Source organism: Atractosteus spatula, chromosome 14 (assembly GCF_055471065.1).
Source record: "Atractosteus spatula isolate fAtrSpa1 chromosome 14, fAtrSpa1.hap1, whole genome shotgun sequence".
In the NCBI taxonomy this organism is placed as follows: domain Eukaryota; kingdom Metazoa; phylum Chordata; class Actinopteri; order Semionotiformes; family Lepisosteidae; genus Atractosteus; species Atractosteus spatula.
Window position 1 is genome coordinate 27,994,356 of NC_142719.1, and position 16,220 is coordinate 28,010,575.

General features: G+C 37.5%; 1 protein-coding gene across 3 annotated transcripts in view; it reads left to right on the forward strand.

Annotated features, from left to right (window-relative positions):
- LOC148821020 (gamma-aminobutyric acid receptor subunit beta-2) overlaps positions 1-16,220 on the forward strand; it is an 86,150-nt gene that overhangs the window by 36,755 nt on the left and 33,175 nt on the right. For all 3 annotated transcript variants that reach the window (XM_088931732.1, XM_088931733.1, XM_088931734.1), the window contains one exon: positions 14,607-14,689. In XM_088931732.1, the coding sequence (XP_088787858.1) occupies positions 14,607-14,689 (83 nt within the window). The remainder of the gene's footprint in view (positions 1-14,606; positions 14,690-16,220) is intronic.

Here is a 16,220-nt window from a genome sequence, read left to right on the forward strand (position 1 = left end):
TGGGATTTTCTTTTTTTTCTTGTTAAGACAAGTTCACTTAGTGTAATTGTATATTAGAATGCTTATGTGATTCTTAGAATTATATGATCCCCTTTATTCCACTACAGCAAAAAATAATTAGCCTATTGTTTCATACAATGCTTCATAAATTCTAAAAATATATAAAAACACAGAAATCATACTGTTACCGGGACCAGAGAGCTTACTGTTATAAGCGTATCTGGCTTTATAATAACCTTAATACTTCTCATTGGTTTAACTGACAACCGAGAATAAGCCATACTCTGGCAATTTAGCTACAGTATGTATGTATTTTTAGAAAGCCACAGAGATGGATACCTCAGCTAACATTACAAATAAGGCTTTATCATTACAAATGTCATGTGGCTTTGATTCTTAAATTGTATGTTTTCTCTGTCCTAAATGCAACAATTCCTTTTTGATTCTGTTATATTTAGGAGAATGGAATCATGCTCATAAAAGTAATTCAGGTGGGTAGCTGCATCAGCATGCGTAATCTGCAAAGGAACAAGTAATAGGTTTATTCCATACTGAAAAGAGAAGAGAGAAAACACAACATTCCGGCTGTGAAGCCTTCTTCAAGTGTCAATGCTGGTGTCAGGTGTCACTTTAATGCTCATAAAAGTGTTGAAATACCCACAAAAGGTGACATTATAGCAGCTTGGACCAACTTTGTTTTTGGGAAACATACACATTTTTTAAATCATTCTTCTAAGGTAGTACAGTATATAATTCTATTACAAGAATAGCATTCTAACAACTTGTATAAAGTTTATTTTCTTAAAACATCAGTGCAATATTATTCAGTTTATGATATTAAATCTATTAACATTCCTTAATATTTCCATCAGTGTAGTAAGAATTGGATCATAAACATTCATAAATCATGAATTCATAAATGCACACATTGAAATATTCATTGTTATAGTCATCATCAAAGGCCTCTGTAGTATTTTAACACATTATATTCACTTAAACCTCATACAGTATTCATACAGATTTATGCCGTATTAACTCCACCAGTCTAGATTCTGCTGCTGCAAGGACTTGTATTTTATTACCTTTTTAACTGATTAGAAATACGGTAGTATTTTAGACTTCTGGAATCAGTCAGCAGCCCTAGAGAGCCAGCAGATTGGTTAAAACTGGGAGATTAATTAGTTAAATATACTTAGTTTGAATGAATTGAGGCACTGATGAAATTAAAATAAGCCACCTTGAGGACCTGAGTCATGTATTATTGATAGAAATTGAGTCATCTGTACTGGACTATTAAATTTAGAATAATAATGGAGGTAAGACCATGTTAATTCAATGCATTCGTAACCCACTAAGATAATTTCAAGTTGTCATCGTTATCTAGTGCTGGGGATGAGATAATTATAGTCACTTTAAAAAGAAACTGAAGTACTCTATTCGTCTAATCTGCTTTGCTTCTGGACATCATTGTACAGCCATCATATAAATAGTGCCTAGAGAAATATGTGGTAAAAGTGGAATTGTTCATTTAACATCTCTGTAATCTTTACGTATATGCTGTAAATAAATCACCTTTGTTTTCTTTATAGAGTTGTATAGAAGAGTTGGGATGCATTAATGTAGATACTGCCAGCCTGTCTGGCAGTTCTTTTGACAGGAGATTTGTAGATGCTAATTCTATACAGACTCAACTGTGAAACTCAGCTAGACTGTATGCCTTTATCTGGAGGACTGACTGTACTATCATGGGTGCTCAAGATGAGTGTATACTTGTACATGAATTTGGGGTAAAGAGGGTGCAGAAGAGAGAGTAAAGTACCTCTACATCTTGTGAAAGTAGATAAAGCTTAATGAATGCCTCCTTTGTTAATGTCAGTAATCTATATTATTTTTGCATGGTGCATCTGCTGAGCAAGCTGCAAGACTTATGGTGATGCAGAGACAGAGAGGTTTACAACAGAGAGCCCATCTGTCAGTTAGTGCACAACCTGGCTGACATGCTGAAACACAGAAATCTAATTAGATTCCTCTTACACTAAAACAGTCAGACCCAAGCCAAAATGTGGGTAATAATGTAAAGAATGATCTAAATAATTTGGTGTTTAGTGAAAAAGGATCCTTTTTCTGAATAATTAGAAGAACAATGTTCTAAGGCAAAGTTTTGATGTGTAGGGAATAACTGTTACTTTATTGTCAAATAGCATGAATATTGTAATCAGTGTCATTTGTGACCTGTTAGAATCTGTGCCAAAGTTCTTCAATTATTTGTGCTACAAGCAACAGAAATCTAACAGAAAGCAAACTTTAGCTAAAAAGCAACCTTTTTTATTATTAAGATGCCATTGCAACTTTTTAAGTTAAAAGTGGACAAGATTGTTTGTAAGAGATTTAGTCTTACTGTACATACTGTACACTGTACCTCCTTGCTCTGCATGTTCTACTGACTCCCCATGAAATTTGAAGCAGAAGTTAAGGGTCTCCTGCTCATGTGTAAAGCACTGAACAGTCTAGCTCCAGGTTATCTTAAGCACTTATTGCATGAGCAGTGTCCAGCTTTTAATCTGAGATGTGCTGATTCAGGCCTTCTTACTCTGCCAAAGATCAGACTCCATACAGGCTAAGAGAGTCTGTTTGGATGCAATTTGTGGAAGTCACTGCCAAAATCCATTAGAGTCTCTGAGACCATCAACATTTCTCTTTCTCAACATTTTTCTTCCCTCTTTTCACTTTTCATGTGTATTTACTAGTAATTATGGTTTCACTGTATTATTTATTATTAGTTATTTGAGTTATGTTGTTGATCCTACAGTTCCAACTGCATACATGTATATACAGTATGTACTTCTGTTAACTCAGGCTAATTTATAATGCTGATAAAAAATTAAGGAGATGTACTGTATTTGGGCATCTTTTTTAACTGGTGATTCCAGTGACTGTTTTAAATCATAGTTGAAACCGGCTTGAATTATCTGAGTCTTGAAAAATATTTTGTTGCTGATCTGTTCTGAAAAGTGCTCCATGTTATTGTGGAAGTTGGAAATGATAATTGCCTTTCACTAGTCACTTTATAATCACTCATTTTTCGTGTTCAATCTGAATGGGAATAATAATGTAGTGTAAGTTTTATTTTAGTTTTTCCTTGATATGGTGGTGTAGGCTGCATTAGGTGATAAAGTTTGTATAAGGTTTTGCCAAAGGCAGAAGCCTGTATCACACAAATGTAAAAGTTATCACATAAGCTTTAAACTTATATCACACTATCATTACTTCCAAGAGGAATGCAACTGAAACTCTTGATGACCTTTTCTGATGAACTTTCATAGTTTTTTTAACCCTAACCCGGCAATATTCCAGACTCTCAACATTGTGCTCTCTAGTTTAGCATTATCTGGAGTAGTAAACCAAGATATAAAAAGTGACAACAGTCTTTAAAATCTCACTGAATATAAAATGAATATCTCAAGAAATGTATATCAATAATCTTCTTTTTTGTAGAAGATAACATGCTGTAGCTACTTGTATTTTTGTATGTACAGTATATTGTTTTTCATTATTTCTTTCATTTAGTATATGTCAAATTGTGAGTCTAACCCAATGTAATAAATATGTATATGTTGTATTCAGTTTCATAAAACACACATCTGTTTATGATTCATTGATATACTGGTGTTTTCTGTTTATTTTCTAGTGCAAAAAATAAAGGCTGAAAATAAGACAATATCAAAGTAATTTTAATGTCAGCTTACTCTGATGCTCAGCATAAAATAAACCCTTGATTTGAAGGTCTGTACATAACATCTACAGATAGACCATTCAACATTTTAAATGGTGGTACTTTTCATGCATGAGTAGACAAGCACATAGCAAGTCAAAAGATTAAATAAGTCATCGATTTGAACAATTAGAACACCATGGTGGCACAGTGATTAGCATTGCTCCCTTGCAGCAGAGTTTATAGTACATGTTTTCAATAAGTTTGTTGGGTTTTTATTTTTTGTCCCCACAGTCCAATATATACAAGTAGATTATTTGGCTTATGGAATAACTTGCCGTGGTGTGAGTGTGTCTTTATCTGTGTTTGCCCTGTGATAGACTGGCAACCCTTCCAGGGGGTATCCCTCCCGTTGCTTGCTCGTAAAAAGCTTGGATGCTCCGGCTCCAACTGCGACTCTGAATTGGATTAAGAGGTTCGTTTCAATACCCATTCTACAGCTTTCAAATCGGTCCTTGTTTTTTGAATTTGAGGTTGATGCATTCGAGGTGGGACTAGGAGCAGTTTTGTCCCAAGGGTCCGGTAATCCTCCTAAACTGTATCCGTGTGCCTTCTTCTCCCATAAACTTTCTTACAATGTGGGGTATAGGGAACTACTGGAATTGAAGATGGCCCTTGAAGAGTGGAGACATATCCTGGAAGGAGCCTCACACCCCTTCATGGGATTTTCATGAACACCTTCAATATCAGAGAACAGCCAAAAACCCTTGTCAGGCACGTTGGTCTTTCTTCTTTTTCAGATTTGAGTTTAACAATTCTTATTGGCCTTGCAGTATGAATGGGAAGACTGAATTCTCTGACAAGAATTTTGGAGCCTCACAAGAAACCTAACTTACCTGCTACCATTAATCCTCCAGACTGCATCCTTGGTGCTACTCTGCTGGATGCCCCCACCTCAGCGTGACTGGAGGTTCTTAAATGGACCCATTCGTCTCACATGACTGGACACCCTGAAATCCTTCGGACCGCAGAACTCCTTCAGAGGTTCTTTTGGTGGCCTCCTCTCAGAAAGGACATTGAGAACTTTGTTGCCACCTGTTTGCATTGCATGCATGCAAAGTTTTCTTTTCAGGCTCCGGCAGGTCTCATCCAACCTCTTCCGATTCCAGAGAGACCATGGCAGGCTATAGCCATCGACTTCATTATCGGCCTGTGCCAATCACGAGGAAATTCTGTCATTTTAACCATTGTTGATCCCTTTTCTAAGATAGCCCTTTCGTTGTGCTTCCCAGACTCCCCTCGGCTCCTCAAATGGTAGACAGTTTTACCCGAGAGGTATTTAGACTCCACAGGTTTCCTGATTCCCCAATTTATTTCCAGGTTCTGGTAAGCTTTCTGTAATAAACTGTTCAGAATGAACAGTTTGAACACTGAAAGAGTGAATTAAGACCTGGAAACTTACCTGTGGTGTCACATCTCCTCCTTCCGGAATGACTGGGCCACCCATCTCCCATGTGCCGAATTTGCTGGGAATATCCTTTTGAACACGTCCACCAGTATGTCTCCTTCCCAGTGCCAGTATGGATTCCAACCACCCTCCACCATGCAGTGTGTCAGCAGCAGAAGGAGCCACTCGGGACTTCCAACAGGTTTGGCAGACCATTCATGCTAACCTCCAGAAGCCCACTTACACACAAGAGCGTGCTTTCCACTAAGCACCTCTGCCTTAGAGCAGAAACTAGCTCCTTGATACATCGGTCTCTTCAAAGTACTGGAAAGGGTTTAGCATGGTTTCCTACAAGTTGGACCTTCTTGCAGCCCTAGGGAGTCATATAAATTCCACATTCCATATTTCCCTCCTCAAACCTTTGTTGATCTCCAGCAACACCTCTTTACCCGAACCCCCCATCAAGTATTCTAAGGAATTGAGACCCCAACGCTTCCTAGATTCATGAAGGGTCCAGAATAGCCTCCAGTATCTGGTCCACTGGAGTGAACGTGGAGCTGAGGAGAGAACATAGATTCCAACCCAAGATCTCCGCCCCCCCAGCATGATTCATGCCTTTCATGTTCACCATCCTATGAAGTCCAGTCTGTCACCTGGAGATCATCTGTTGGGAAAGGGGGCTCTGCAGATGCAGATGATTGGTCCTGCATACACACGCGGGACACCACAACACTCGGAACACGCGTTAGAACAGGCTTGGACAGACTTTTACAGCGGGCAGCCAATTAAATTATTTAATTATTAGTTCCATTTTTCTTTAAATTCCTCCTTCGCCCTTCACTCAGGGCTCTTTCATTAGCTGAGCTACTGTGAGTTTCCTACGCCAGTTTTTTTTTCCTCTATGTTTTTGCACTTACTTAATTATATTCAGCGCTTTCTTTGTTCTTTGCCACCACTGTTTTGCAGCCCCGAGGGTTCAGTTATTTTTGTGTCTTTCTTTTATTTTTGGATTCCTTTTTTTTCTCTTTTGTTGTGGTGTTCCCTACCTCGCTGTTGTCTTGTGAGCTCTCAGTCAGACGCAGCTATTTTTCACCACGCCGCATCATTACAATCTTTAATCACTATCAAGTGGATTGTGCTTATATAAAACGTGGATTGAAATTTGCAGAACACTTTGACAGTGTTGACTAGCCTTTTCTCCAGCTTTTTCCCCAGTTCTCCTTTCCCCTCCTGGGTGACTGTGACCTTTGCCTCACTTCGCTGAAGCCTACTGTTTTGGAGGCCGTGTCCTTTTGGGACTGTGGGGTGAAATGTTCTGAGTGACCTTTTGTTCTGTGGCTGAGCACACCAAAACATTGCAAGAAAACTATGAACTTCATAATATTTCATTTTCAGCTACACTTCAGTAGCAAGTGTAGGTGCTTTTCAGCAACTAACTATATAGGAGTTTAAAGATGTCCATCTAGCAGGCAGAGCAAGGCATCAAAGTTACACCTGAAATTAACTGCCAGGAACAATCTCTGCATACAAATGTTCAGAAATAAAGTGTGATTACGTTAGGAGAAGTTCAGTTTTGAAGTTCACATGAGGCAAAATGAATGCGTTACAAACCTATGAAGCTTTTTCTCCTTCCATTAAGAATGTGTGTTCAATCCAGTGGCCTTCCACTGAACTCCTCAGTCACCTTCTTATTGACGTGGAAAGGTCAGGTAGTGCAGTTGTTGGCAATTTGCTCCATGGTTAAACACTTTGAAGTCAAAAGTCATATCACCTGCAGCTGATACAGCATCACGAAATGAATAGTGACAAAGAGAAAAACGGAGCATAAAATGTGAGCATGCTTCTAAATAGACCTCTGAGGCTAAAAGTACTTCCTCTCCTCTGAGATTATATTGCCTGCAGTATATTATTTTAAAAAAACACTCTGCATTTTTTCAGTCTGACTTTACTGGCAATCTGATAATATCAGAACCTACTCAAACTTTAACTAAGATTTCAGTGATTTGCAATTTGCACACCTTGCTAAGTCATCAGGATATAATTCTTTAATTCATATTTCGGATTATATTACCACTGTAGATATCTTCAATCTATAATTAGACACAGTAATTCTCCTGTTGAATCACTGACAGCAGGTCAGCTCTGAGCAGAGGAAGCAGTTGAAAGTGGAGAGCAGAAGTCAAAGAAATGCCTGTTTTCTCCAGGGCTGTTTATTCATTTTCTGTGATGGTCTGTCACCCTGGGGTTTTCTTGGAAGGACACTAGCTCCAAGTTCACATTCATTTAAGCATGAGTATAGCTCTTCCTTCCTATAGGTAGTTGGCCTTGATCAAAGTGTCCAGGACTTAACACCAATTAATCTCTCTTATTTTCACTCCTAAAATATCACAATTATATTTTTCTGTGCAGTCATGATTCATTGTCATAAATATAATTTCCTTTTTTTCAAACGTCTTCTATTACTAATGTCTCAGGAATCAATTTACTGACTCATCCAGAGGACTGAAGGCAATTGTTTAACAGTCTGGAACTTACACACGCTGATGGAAAAGAAAACAATTTAGCTGCACCAGGTTATAACATTCTGAACCCAAGAACCCAGAGCTTACCACAGTTAAGGCCTGGATAACTTCATATCATATTTTTCTCACAGAAGCTGAAAATACAATAAGCTGTTATAGGAATTGTACAGCAATCATTAAAACTGGCAGCTCTAACAATGGTTTGTTGTGCATGATGAATTAAAATAAACAAAGCATTCAACTTCAGCAATGGTATCATCGTGGTCACAAATAAAGTCTTTGCAATACTTCTGTTTTTAAAGCTACGTAAACAGCATGTTGGCATGGTTTGGACAGATGCTTCTCAGCTCCAGGGTTTGATTCTGGGCCCTGGTGTCTGTCTGAGTGAATGTTTTCCCCATGCTCATGTGGGTTTTCTTGGAGCGCTCCAGTTTACTGTCACTGTTCCAGGGACATGCTGTCCAGGTTTGACTAAGTCTGAGCTGTGTCCATGTGATGGAAGTAGTGTCCTGTCTAGGGAGAAAGCTCTCATGTGCGCTCAATATCACCTTGCACCCTGTTCTTCCAGCATAGTCTGTGGCCTGCCACAATCCTCGATGGGAAACTCTTAAAACTTGATTTTGGTAAAATATTTGGAGGAACAGGCCTGTTAATTAGTTTAATGCCTAGAAAAATTAACACAAACAAGAAGCTCTGTCTTTGGCAATAGGCTATAAAGAGAGAAATTTGAATTGAGGAAAAACTGACTTAGGGAAGGGCTTAAAATTCATTAAGGGAACATCAAAATAAGTGGATGGGAAACAAGACATGTTTTGTTGTTTTTTATCTGAAGTACAGGATTAAAAATCAAACATATATTATACTGTACAGTATAACGGATTATAAACAGATGTCATTTGAATCTAACGTGATTAAATTTTGTAAAGAGTTATTAGGGAATTTATTGAATTCCATAAACCATTAAAAGCACTGGAACTCAACAGAAAGTTCCCATATGCAAAAATCTAAAAGTCAGATATGCTTTTGTATTGTCTGCAGAACAGACAATACCCAATTCAAGTGCTAATCAAATGTGCGTAACTTTGCTGTGCTCAAACTGGAGAAAATAAACTATACTTTCTGTTACGTTAAAGGTGTCGGACACTCACACTGCTGAAGACTAGGTAAGGTACTGTAAATGATGACTGACAAACATCACAAGTCCTTTGTGGGATGCCTGGTTGTCACTAACACTCTCTGAGCCAGCAGAGTTCTGCAAACTGTTGATCATCTGGTGAACATCTGGCTGCAGCAGATGCTTCCCTGCTTCATAAGCTCCTTGGTACCCGTAGGCACATCTCCAGATTTCAATCTTGAGGTTGTAAAGTACAGTACTATAATGACAGAAGCTAAACAAACCATAGCTGCAGTGTGGAGTATTGGTTAAGGGTTGTTACCGATTCGAAGTCTTTTCAGGACTTGGAACTAAAAAGGCTATCTGCTCAGATGCCCAGTGTGGTGTACGTAACGTTGAGTTAAGGTAATTAGGGTAATTAGGGTTAGGGTTTGGGTTTGGGTTCAATCAGATTTCTGCAGTAAAATACCCTGTTGCATAAATGGATAGTCTCCCAGTAGTCTTTGTCTTTTTTCAATTATCTGGTTACTTCATCATAGTAGTTATTATTATTATTATTATTATTATTTATACATACTGTTCAGGGGTGTCTCAGTAGTGTACACTCACTATTATCTGCTCATCTGCTCTTCCCATCTGATGTAGGTAGGCAGCTGTTGATGTCAACCAGATTTGTATAATATATTCTCTTTTCTAGCATGACAATCACATGTAGGACATGGCAAACATCTGTTTAAAAATATTGTCTGCATTGTCTGCACTGCATTTCTTTTGTTTCTAAGTTCAGTTTTAGCCTTTGTCTTGTTAGTAAAGCATTTATAATCTTGCACTTTATAATTATATTAACACATCTTTTATTTGATCACATTTCATAATTATTATATTCAATAAACATATTTTATGTTACATACAATATATGCAATAAAAGTTTAATAAATGCAGCATATAAATAGAATTAAGTATCCAATCAACTTAAAAAATATAAAAACATGACGTTATGTCATGATGCCTTGTCTGTGAAGACCAAAACCTTATTTTTTCGTGTAGAGCCTATAAATCTTTGTGAAACTTCGCTATGTCTGGGGCCTACTCTGGAGTAATTTAAGCATCAGCAGACAATGAGATTGTCATTTGGAATAAAGGTACACTGTCCCCTATGGGAGGATTCAATGAGCCTCAGATGAACTAGTGAAATAGTTTGAAAAGTCTGGGAAAACATGTTTTGGCAGTAAAACTCCTTTAGCACATACATCAACTTTAACAAACCTTTGGTTAAAAAATAGCAATGCAAATTCGAGCAATTATTATTAACTCATTGTGTGATACAAACGAGTGTGATATTGTGGACTTCTTTGGAGATTATTGTGACGTGTTTGGGATCCCTCTTGTAATGAAAGAGTATATTAGTTTAAGTTGCTACTGCTGTCATCTGGCTTTTAAAAATACATTAAGATTTTTGTTTTCTCATTAATGGGATTTTAATTTTCAATGTCTTTCTACTAATACAAAAGTAATAAGTTACATTGTGCACGGCTCTTCTAAATAAAATTAAAGAGTAGTACCAGTGGAGATAAAGAGATAGATATTTCTAAAGGCATGGCTAAATGTACTTCATGCTGCTTAAATGTGGTCACTTATGATTTACTGTAAATGTGTTTTACAACAGCACATTTACAGCTGCCCATTATTTACATATAAATCAGATTAAATAGTGTCAGTTTTCACATTCAGTTATTCATGTTTTATGTTGTTTATGTATAGAGAAACAGCTGTCTCTACCTAAAGGCAAGAGTCATCATTGAGGAATCTTAAAGCATACTACCTGTGGTGGAGGAGGGCTGGGGCCAGAGCCTATTAGAATATTATGCAGAAAGACTGCACTTAAATTCTGCAGTTTTTTAAAGAAATACTAAATGAAAAAGGTCACTATAGAAAATAGAAGGATTCTGTCGCATGTTTACTGAAGTAAAAGAAGAAAACTGTCTTTTTTACTTTCTGACAGATACATTTTTTTCACAATTTGTCATATGGAATATTTGTCACTGATCTACACAAATTACTCAATAATGTCAAAGCATTAGGAATTAGATTAGGAAAACACGAAAGTCTCGATTTAATAAATAACCCCAAATTGAGCCCAAGTGCATCAAAGTTTTTTTGTGAGATCACTCTAAAACCTGAACAGAGTCTGTCTGTGATCAGTTTAACTGGTTGGCATAACTTCACAAGAAAATACACCTGTCAGTATAAAATGTCTCAGTTATGCATATCAGAGCAGAAACTCTACCATCTAGACCAAAAATCTGCCCTTACATACAGTACATAGCTGTTTTGACCATGATAATATTGTGTTAGTCAGGGCTGTCTCAAGGGGAAGGCAGTGCCCAGAGTGGGATTGGTGTCACAGGGCCCAGTGTGGGGGGGTTCTTGTTGTGTAGTGATGACAGCAGGGAGCAGCGTTGAGGTGATGAAATACACTAGCTACCTGACTGGCCTGCGCAAATAGACATACAGAAACGAACTGAACTCCTAATCACCATTGTTGATAATGCTATCGATAATGCTAACCTTCAGGTGTCTCAATGCTAACGTCCTCATCATCGTCGAGATCACCACCCGTTTCTTCTTCGCTCCTGGTTTTTACCACAAATCTTTCCAAAGACCCTTTAAGTGCCATATTTACATCCTCCCTCTTCTGCTCCCTTTTTCTATTCTCACACCCACTGTAGTATTTTCTAAATTTTTTTCCAAGCTAGTTAAGTTACGCCACAATAACTTTTAGCTGGCAACTGCTGGCCTATGATGTATTTAATGCAGGACAGGCCTCCGGTTCTGAATAAAGCATCTGCTCTCCCAGTAACTTTAGATTTCATATTGAGTTAAAAGAGTTTTGTGTATTTTAAAACTATTTAAACATGTTTTTATATTTTTATGCATGTGTGAAGCGGGACTGGGGGTGGGGGGGGCGGCTGGCGTGGGGCCCCCAAAAGCCCCCCCGAGACGGCTCTGGTGATAGTTCTGAGAGGCAGCATAGATAAGAGAAGGGGTATAAAAACATACTGTATACTGTATCCATTTTCGGTTTGTCTAGGGTGTTAAAAAATCCCAGGAGCCTAGTCAGATCCATCATTATGAAATGGAAAAAATACAGAATCAGAAAGACTCGTCATTAAGCATGCCATCTTCCCAAACCGAGTAACTAGGCAAGAGGACTGACCAAGAAGGCAATGACCACCCTGACAGAACTTCAGGGTTCCATGTCTGAGATGTTCCATCCAGAGGACACCAATTTCTGCAGCACTACACAGATTCTCCCTGGAAGCCACACCTGAGAAAAAAGACCCGTAATAGCACACCTGGTGCTTGCAAGAAGGTACACCGCAGACCTGCAACCACATGGCAAAATATTCTCTGGTCTGCTGAAAACAAAATTGAACTCTTTGGCCTGAAGGCAAAATACTATTGCTGGAGAAAACCAACCACAGCTCATCACCCGTATAATGTCATCCTTAGCATGAAGCATGGTGGTGGCAGAGTTATTTTATGGTGATGCTTTTCAATGGCAAGGACTGGGGCACTTGTCAGGATAGAGGGAACAGGTAAACCCTTGAGGAGAACCTGCTTCAGTCAACTAAAGTCACTGTAGACTGAGGCAAAAGTTTCACATTCCAACAAAACAACGACTCTAGGCATAGATGGAGTGGCATCAGAACAAAAAAGTGAATGTCCCTGAGTGACCAAGCCAAAGCCCAGGCTTCAATCCCATTGAGGATCTGTGGAAAGACCTGTAGAAATTGCAGTTCAACAATGCTCACCATATTTAACTTAAGAGAACTGGAGAAAATCTGTAAGGAAGAAGGGGAGAAAATCCCCAAATCCAGATGTGCAAAGCTGCAAAAGACGCACCCAAGAAGACTTGGGTTTTGAAATTGCTGTAAAAGGTGCTTCTATAAAGTATTGACTAGGGTGTGAATATTTAAAAAAATACAAGATATTTCTGTTCTTCATAAAACATTCTTGCCCCTTTAAAATGTTCTGTATGTTGTGTGAATCAAGGAAAAATGTCTTTATGTATTAAGAATTCTGGTCATAACAGAATAGTACAGTATTTTCAGTTATTGGGGGGAATGAATAAGGTACTGTAGGTCTACAGCTAATGTGCTTTATTTGTTCAATTAGCAAGCATCTGTGCAATCCCTTTTATTTAGATTATTCTCACTTCAAAAAGTGTACAACTAATTCTGCTTTCTTTGAATGCTGTAATTTTTGCACATGACAAAATTATAGGCTTCTCTCTTAGTTAAGGAGGAAAACAAGTTACTGTACCAAGATATTGGAACAAAATTGCTGCCTGTTGTTCTTTTTGTTTCAATCTTTCAAGAAAAATACAAACAGCAACACCCTCCGCCCCACGCATACATACACAATTTTTGAAGTGCCTCAGTTAGCACAGTCCAAGTAGGGTTATGCTAATTAAATACGTAACGATCCAGTTTGACTTTCCTATCATCCTTTGCTCAAATACCCCTTTACCAATCCCACTGCTGCAGCTAGTGTAGCCGTCCTTTGGCCCACTGGCCAGGTTGGTGGCACTCAAGCCAAGTAGGTAAAAGTCAAATTATACTTTAATTCATGTTTTTAGAACATGTTTTTTGAGTGTATGTTTTTCTGCCTCCTATAAAAGAAGCATACTGGGTCTAACAAAACCTTTTTTTTAAACAAAGCCGTGAGACTTACCCAGTGATGTTCTGTGAGGGTTCTATAAATATATGGAGAGTGTTATTTTTATTCTGCTTTCTTGCCCTAATTTCTCAGCTCCCCCTGTAACAGTATGGTGATTAAATTCTGAAGTAGTGAGAGCTCTGGGTAGCTGGTGTAGGGACAGTGATTTATAGAAGGAATAAACTAGGACAAGGATTTGATTTGATTTTTTTAATCCAAATCACTCACTGTGTCCACAAATGCAGAATTATGCAAAGCTTAGTAAACTGTTAAAGCTGTAATTTTTATTTATCAGACTTTGGATTTTGGAAGCATTTTGTTTTGAATGTATTTTCCAATGCTGTTTTTTTATTTTGTACTATATAATTAGTTTTTATATCATCTAATTAATTAGTACACCACAGAAAATGCAATGCAGTACAAAAAAATGATTCGAGGTGAATACTTAAGACATTTAATGGAGTTTGTAACAGAAGTTCAGGAGGAAGCTTAAATCCTAATCTTGCACACTTCTGCTTGCCTATGTAAATAAGTCTTTCACCCAGAACTCCTATTTGCATAACCCTATCGCATTCCCCCACCCCCTCTACACCCTTGTAGCAGCTCCCTGGCTCAATCTTCAGAATAGCGAGGGGGGCTTGGACAGCCTTATCCTCACAGCTAGGCTGCCAGTCCCTCAGCTAGAGAAGTCACACTAAATACTCTCTACAATACTATGTTTTGTCCTTCTATCACAAAAAATAGCCTACAGCTCATTAAAATTATTCTTATTCATTTTCTTCACACTCTTCTGGCTTTTTGTTGAATCTCTGTTCTTCATATTTTTAGTATGAAAAAGAAAATAAAGAGTGGCACAATGAATTCATACTCAATTTGATACAGTACATCTTCTGTATTTGAAAAGAATCAAAACAATTCTTCTCAAATACAGTAAACAAATGATTGCACAAACTCCATTAAACAAATATGACAGTGTAGAACAGCAGATTTTTGTTAAGGATGATTAATGTTATAAAAAAGAAAATTAATGTTATAATGAAATTGGAGGTAAAATATATTAAGTACATACTTTGTTCCCTATTGTTTCAGAATAACTACAACAGCAGCCTGCATGATGGATCTCCGAAGGTACCCTTTGGATGAGCAGAACTGTACGTTGGAGATAGAAAGCTGTGAGTATTCTGAATCATACAGTTACACCACAAAAAAAGGTGTATTTTAATTTTAGAGTACTTATGTTAGTAAAGTTTCTTTTGTAAAAATGGAGAAACTAACATGTAGAATCACACACTGAACTGGTAATTTTAGCTAAATGCTGAAGACCTACAGTTACACTGATCTGCTTTTAAAAAATTAACATGCTTTTACACATTCCTTAATAACGAAGATGTTTGAAAATACTGTATAAGCTAAATGCATGTTATCGGTTTTGCTACAATTATTCAAGAAGGCATTCAAAACAAATGTATCTATAGTATCTCTTGAACAACATACATAAAGCCTTGTAGCAGCTGAGTAAGAGTGGAGAAAATAGATTTGTTTTTGAAAGGAACGGGCTGCTGCAGTAGCCTTCTGCAGTAAACCAAGAAATAATTTTCTGCGTTGTTTGTCAAATAGAATGGAATTAAAATGGACTGAAGCTATTGTGCAAACCTTCAGTAGGAATCAAAATACCAAAGTGGCTTTATCTTTGCACTAAACCAAATAAAAATGATTTGCCTCAAAGGAATTCACTGCTATGCTTTACTTGAAAATTCAAACTGTATCCCAGTAATTCTTGAAAGAAATCAGCATTGCCATATGTATCCTGGTAAAGTGCTTCTATAGTCCAGATATTTTGTTCTGTATTTGTTCTCTGGTTAGATGCAACAGAGTGCATTCTCTTTGCTGCAGAAAGCAAAGAACATCAGTTTCTCCAGCAGTTCTTTCAAAAGTTTACAATTTAATCCCCAGCCGCAAACACAAGCGAGGTGATTATATACATTATGAATGGGAAACAATCAATAGCTATAGATCATGGATCTCCCCTAAATTTGCAACGTGCAGAATCAAAGACAATAAATAGCATTATGCTTTGACTGCACCCACTGTACTGTAGTGTACTGTAGGTGAATTACTGAATGCCATTTCTAAATCAAAAACCCTTGTTTGTTCCAGTACTGAATGTCACAATAAGCCATGCCTACAGTGCCTACACAAAATATAAAAATGATAGAACAAACTATTTCTTAAGATCTTGAATTGTTATTTGACTTTCATCACGTAAACTGCAGGTATAGACCTGTTTGTTTCTGAGCAACTGTATAGATTTTAAAATGCAGACCAAGAGTGTGTTTGGATATGTACATGCTAGGGGAAATGGTAATCAGGGGACATTGATAGCTGAGAAAAACAAAACCTTATAGGCAATTCCCTTTGTTGCAAACTGAAAAAAGTGTCTCACATTTTACATTCTTTTGACATCTGGTGCTGCTTTCCAGTAATTAAAACCATCATATTGTGTTGTAATTGCCATTGTGCTTGTCATAAGCATAATGAAGAGATCTCTGTTTCTTTAACATACTCTGGGGATTTTGAATGATCTTTACAAATATAGCCACATACTGTATAAAGCAATACCAGTTAATAGTTAACAGTGCATACACAAATTTGTACAGGTGTTGCTTTTTAGGATTTAGCTACCCCAGATAATGTTTTTAAATT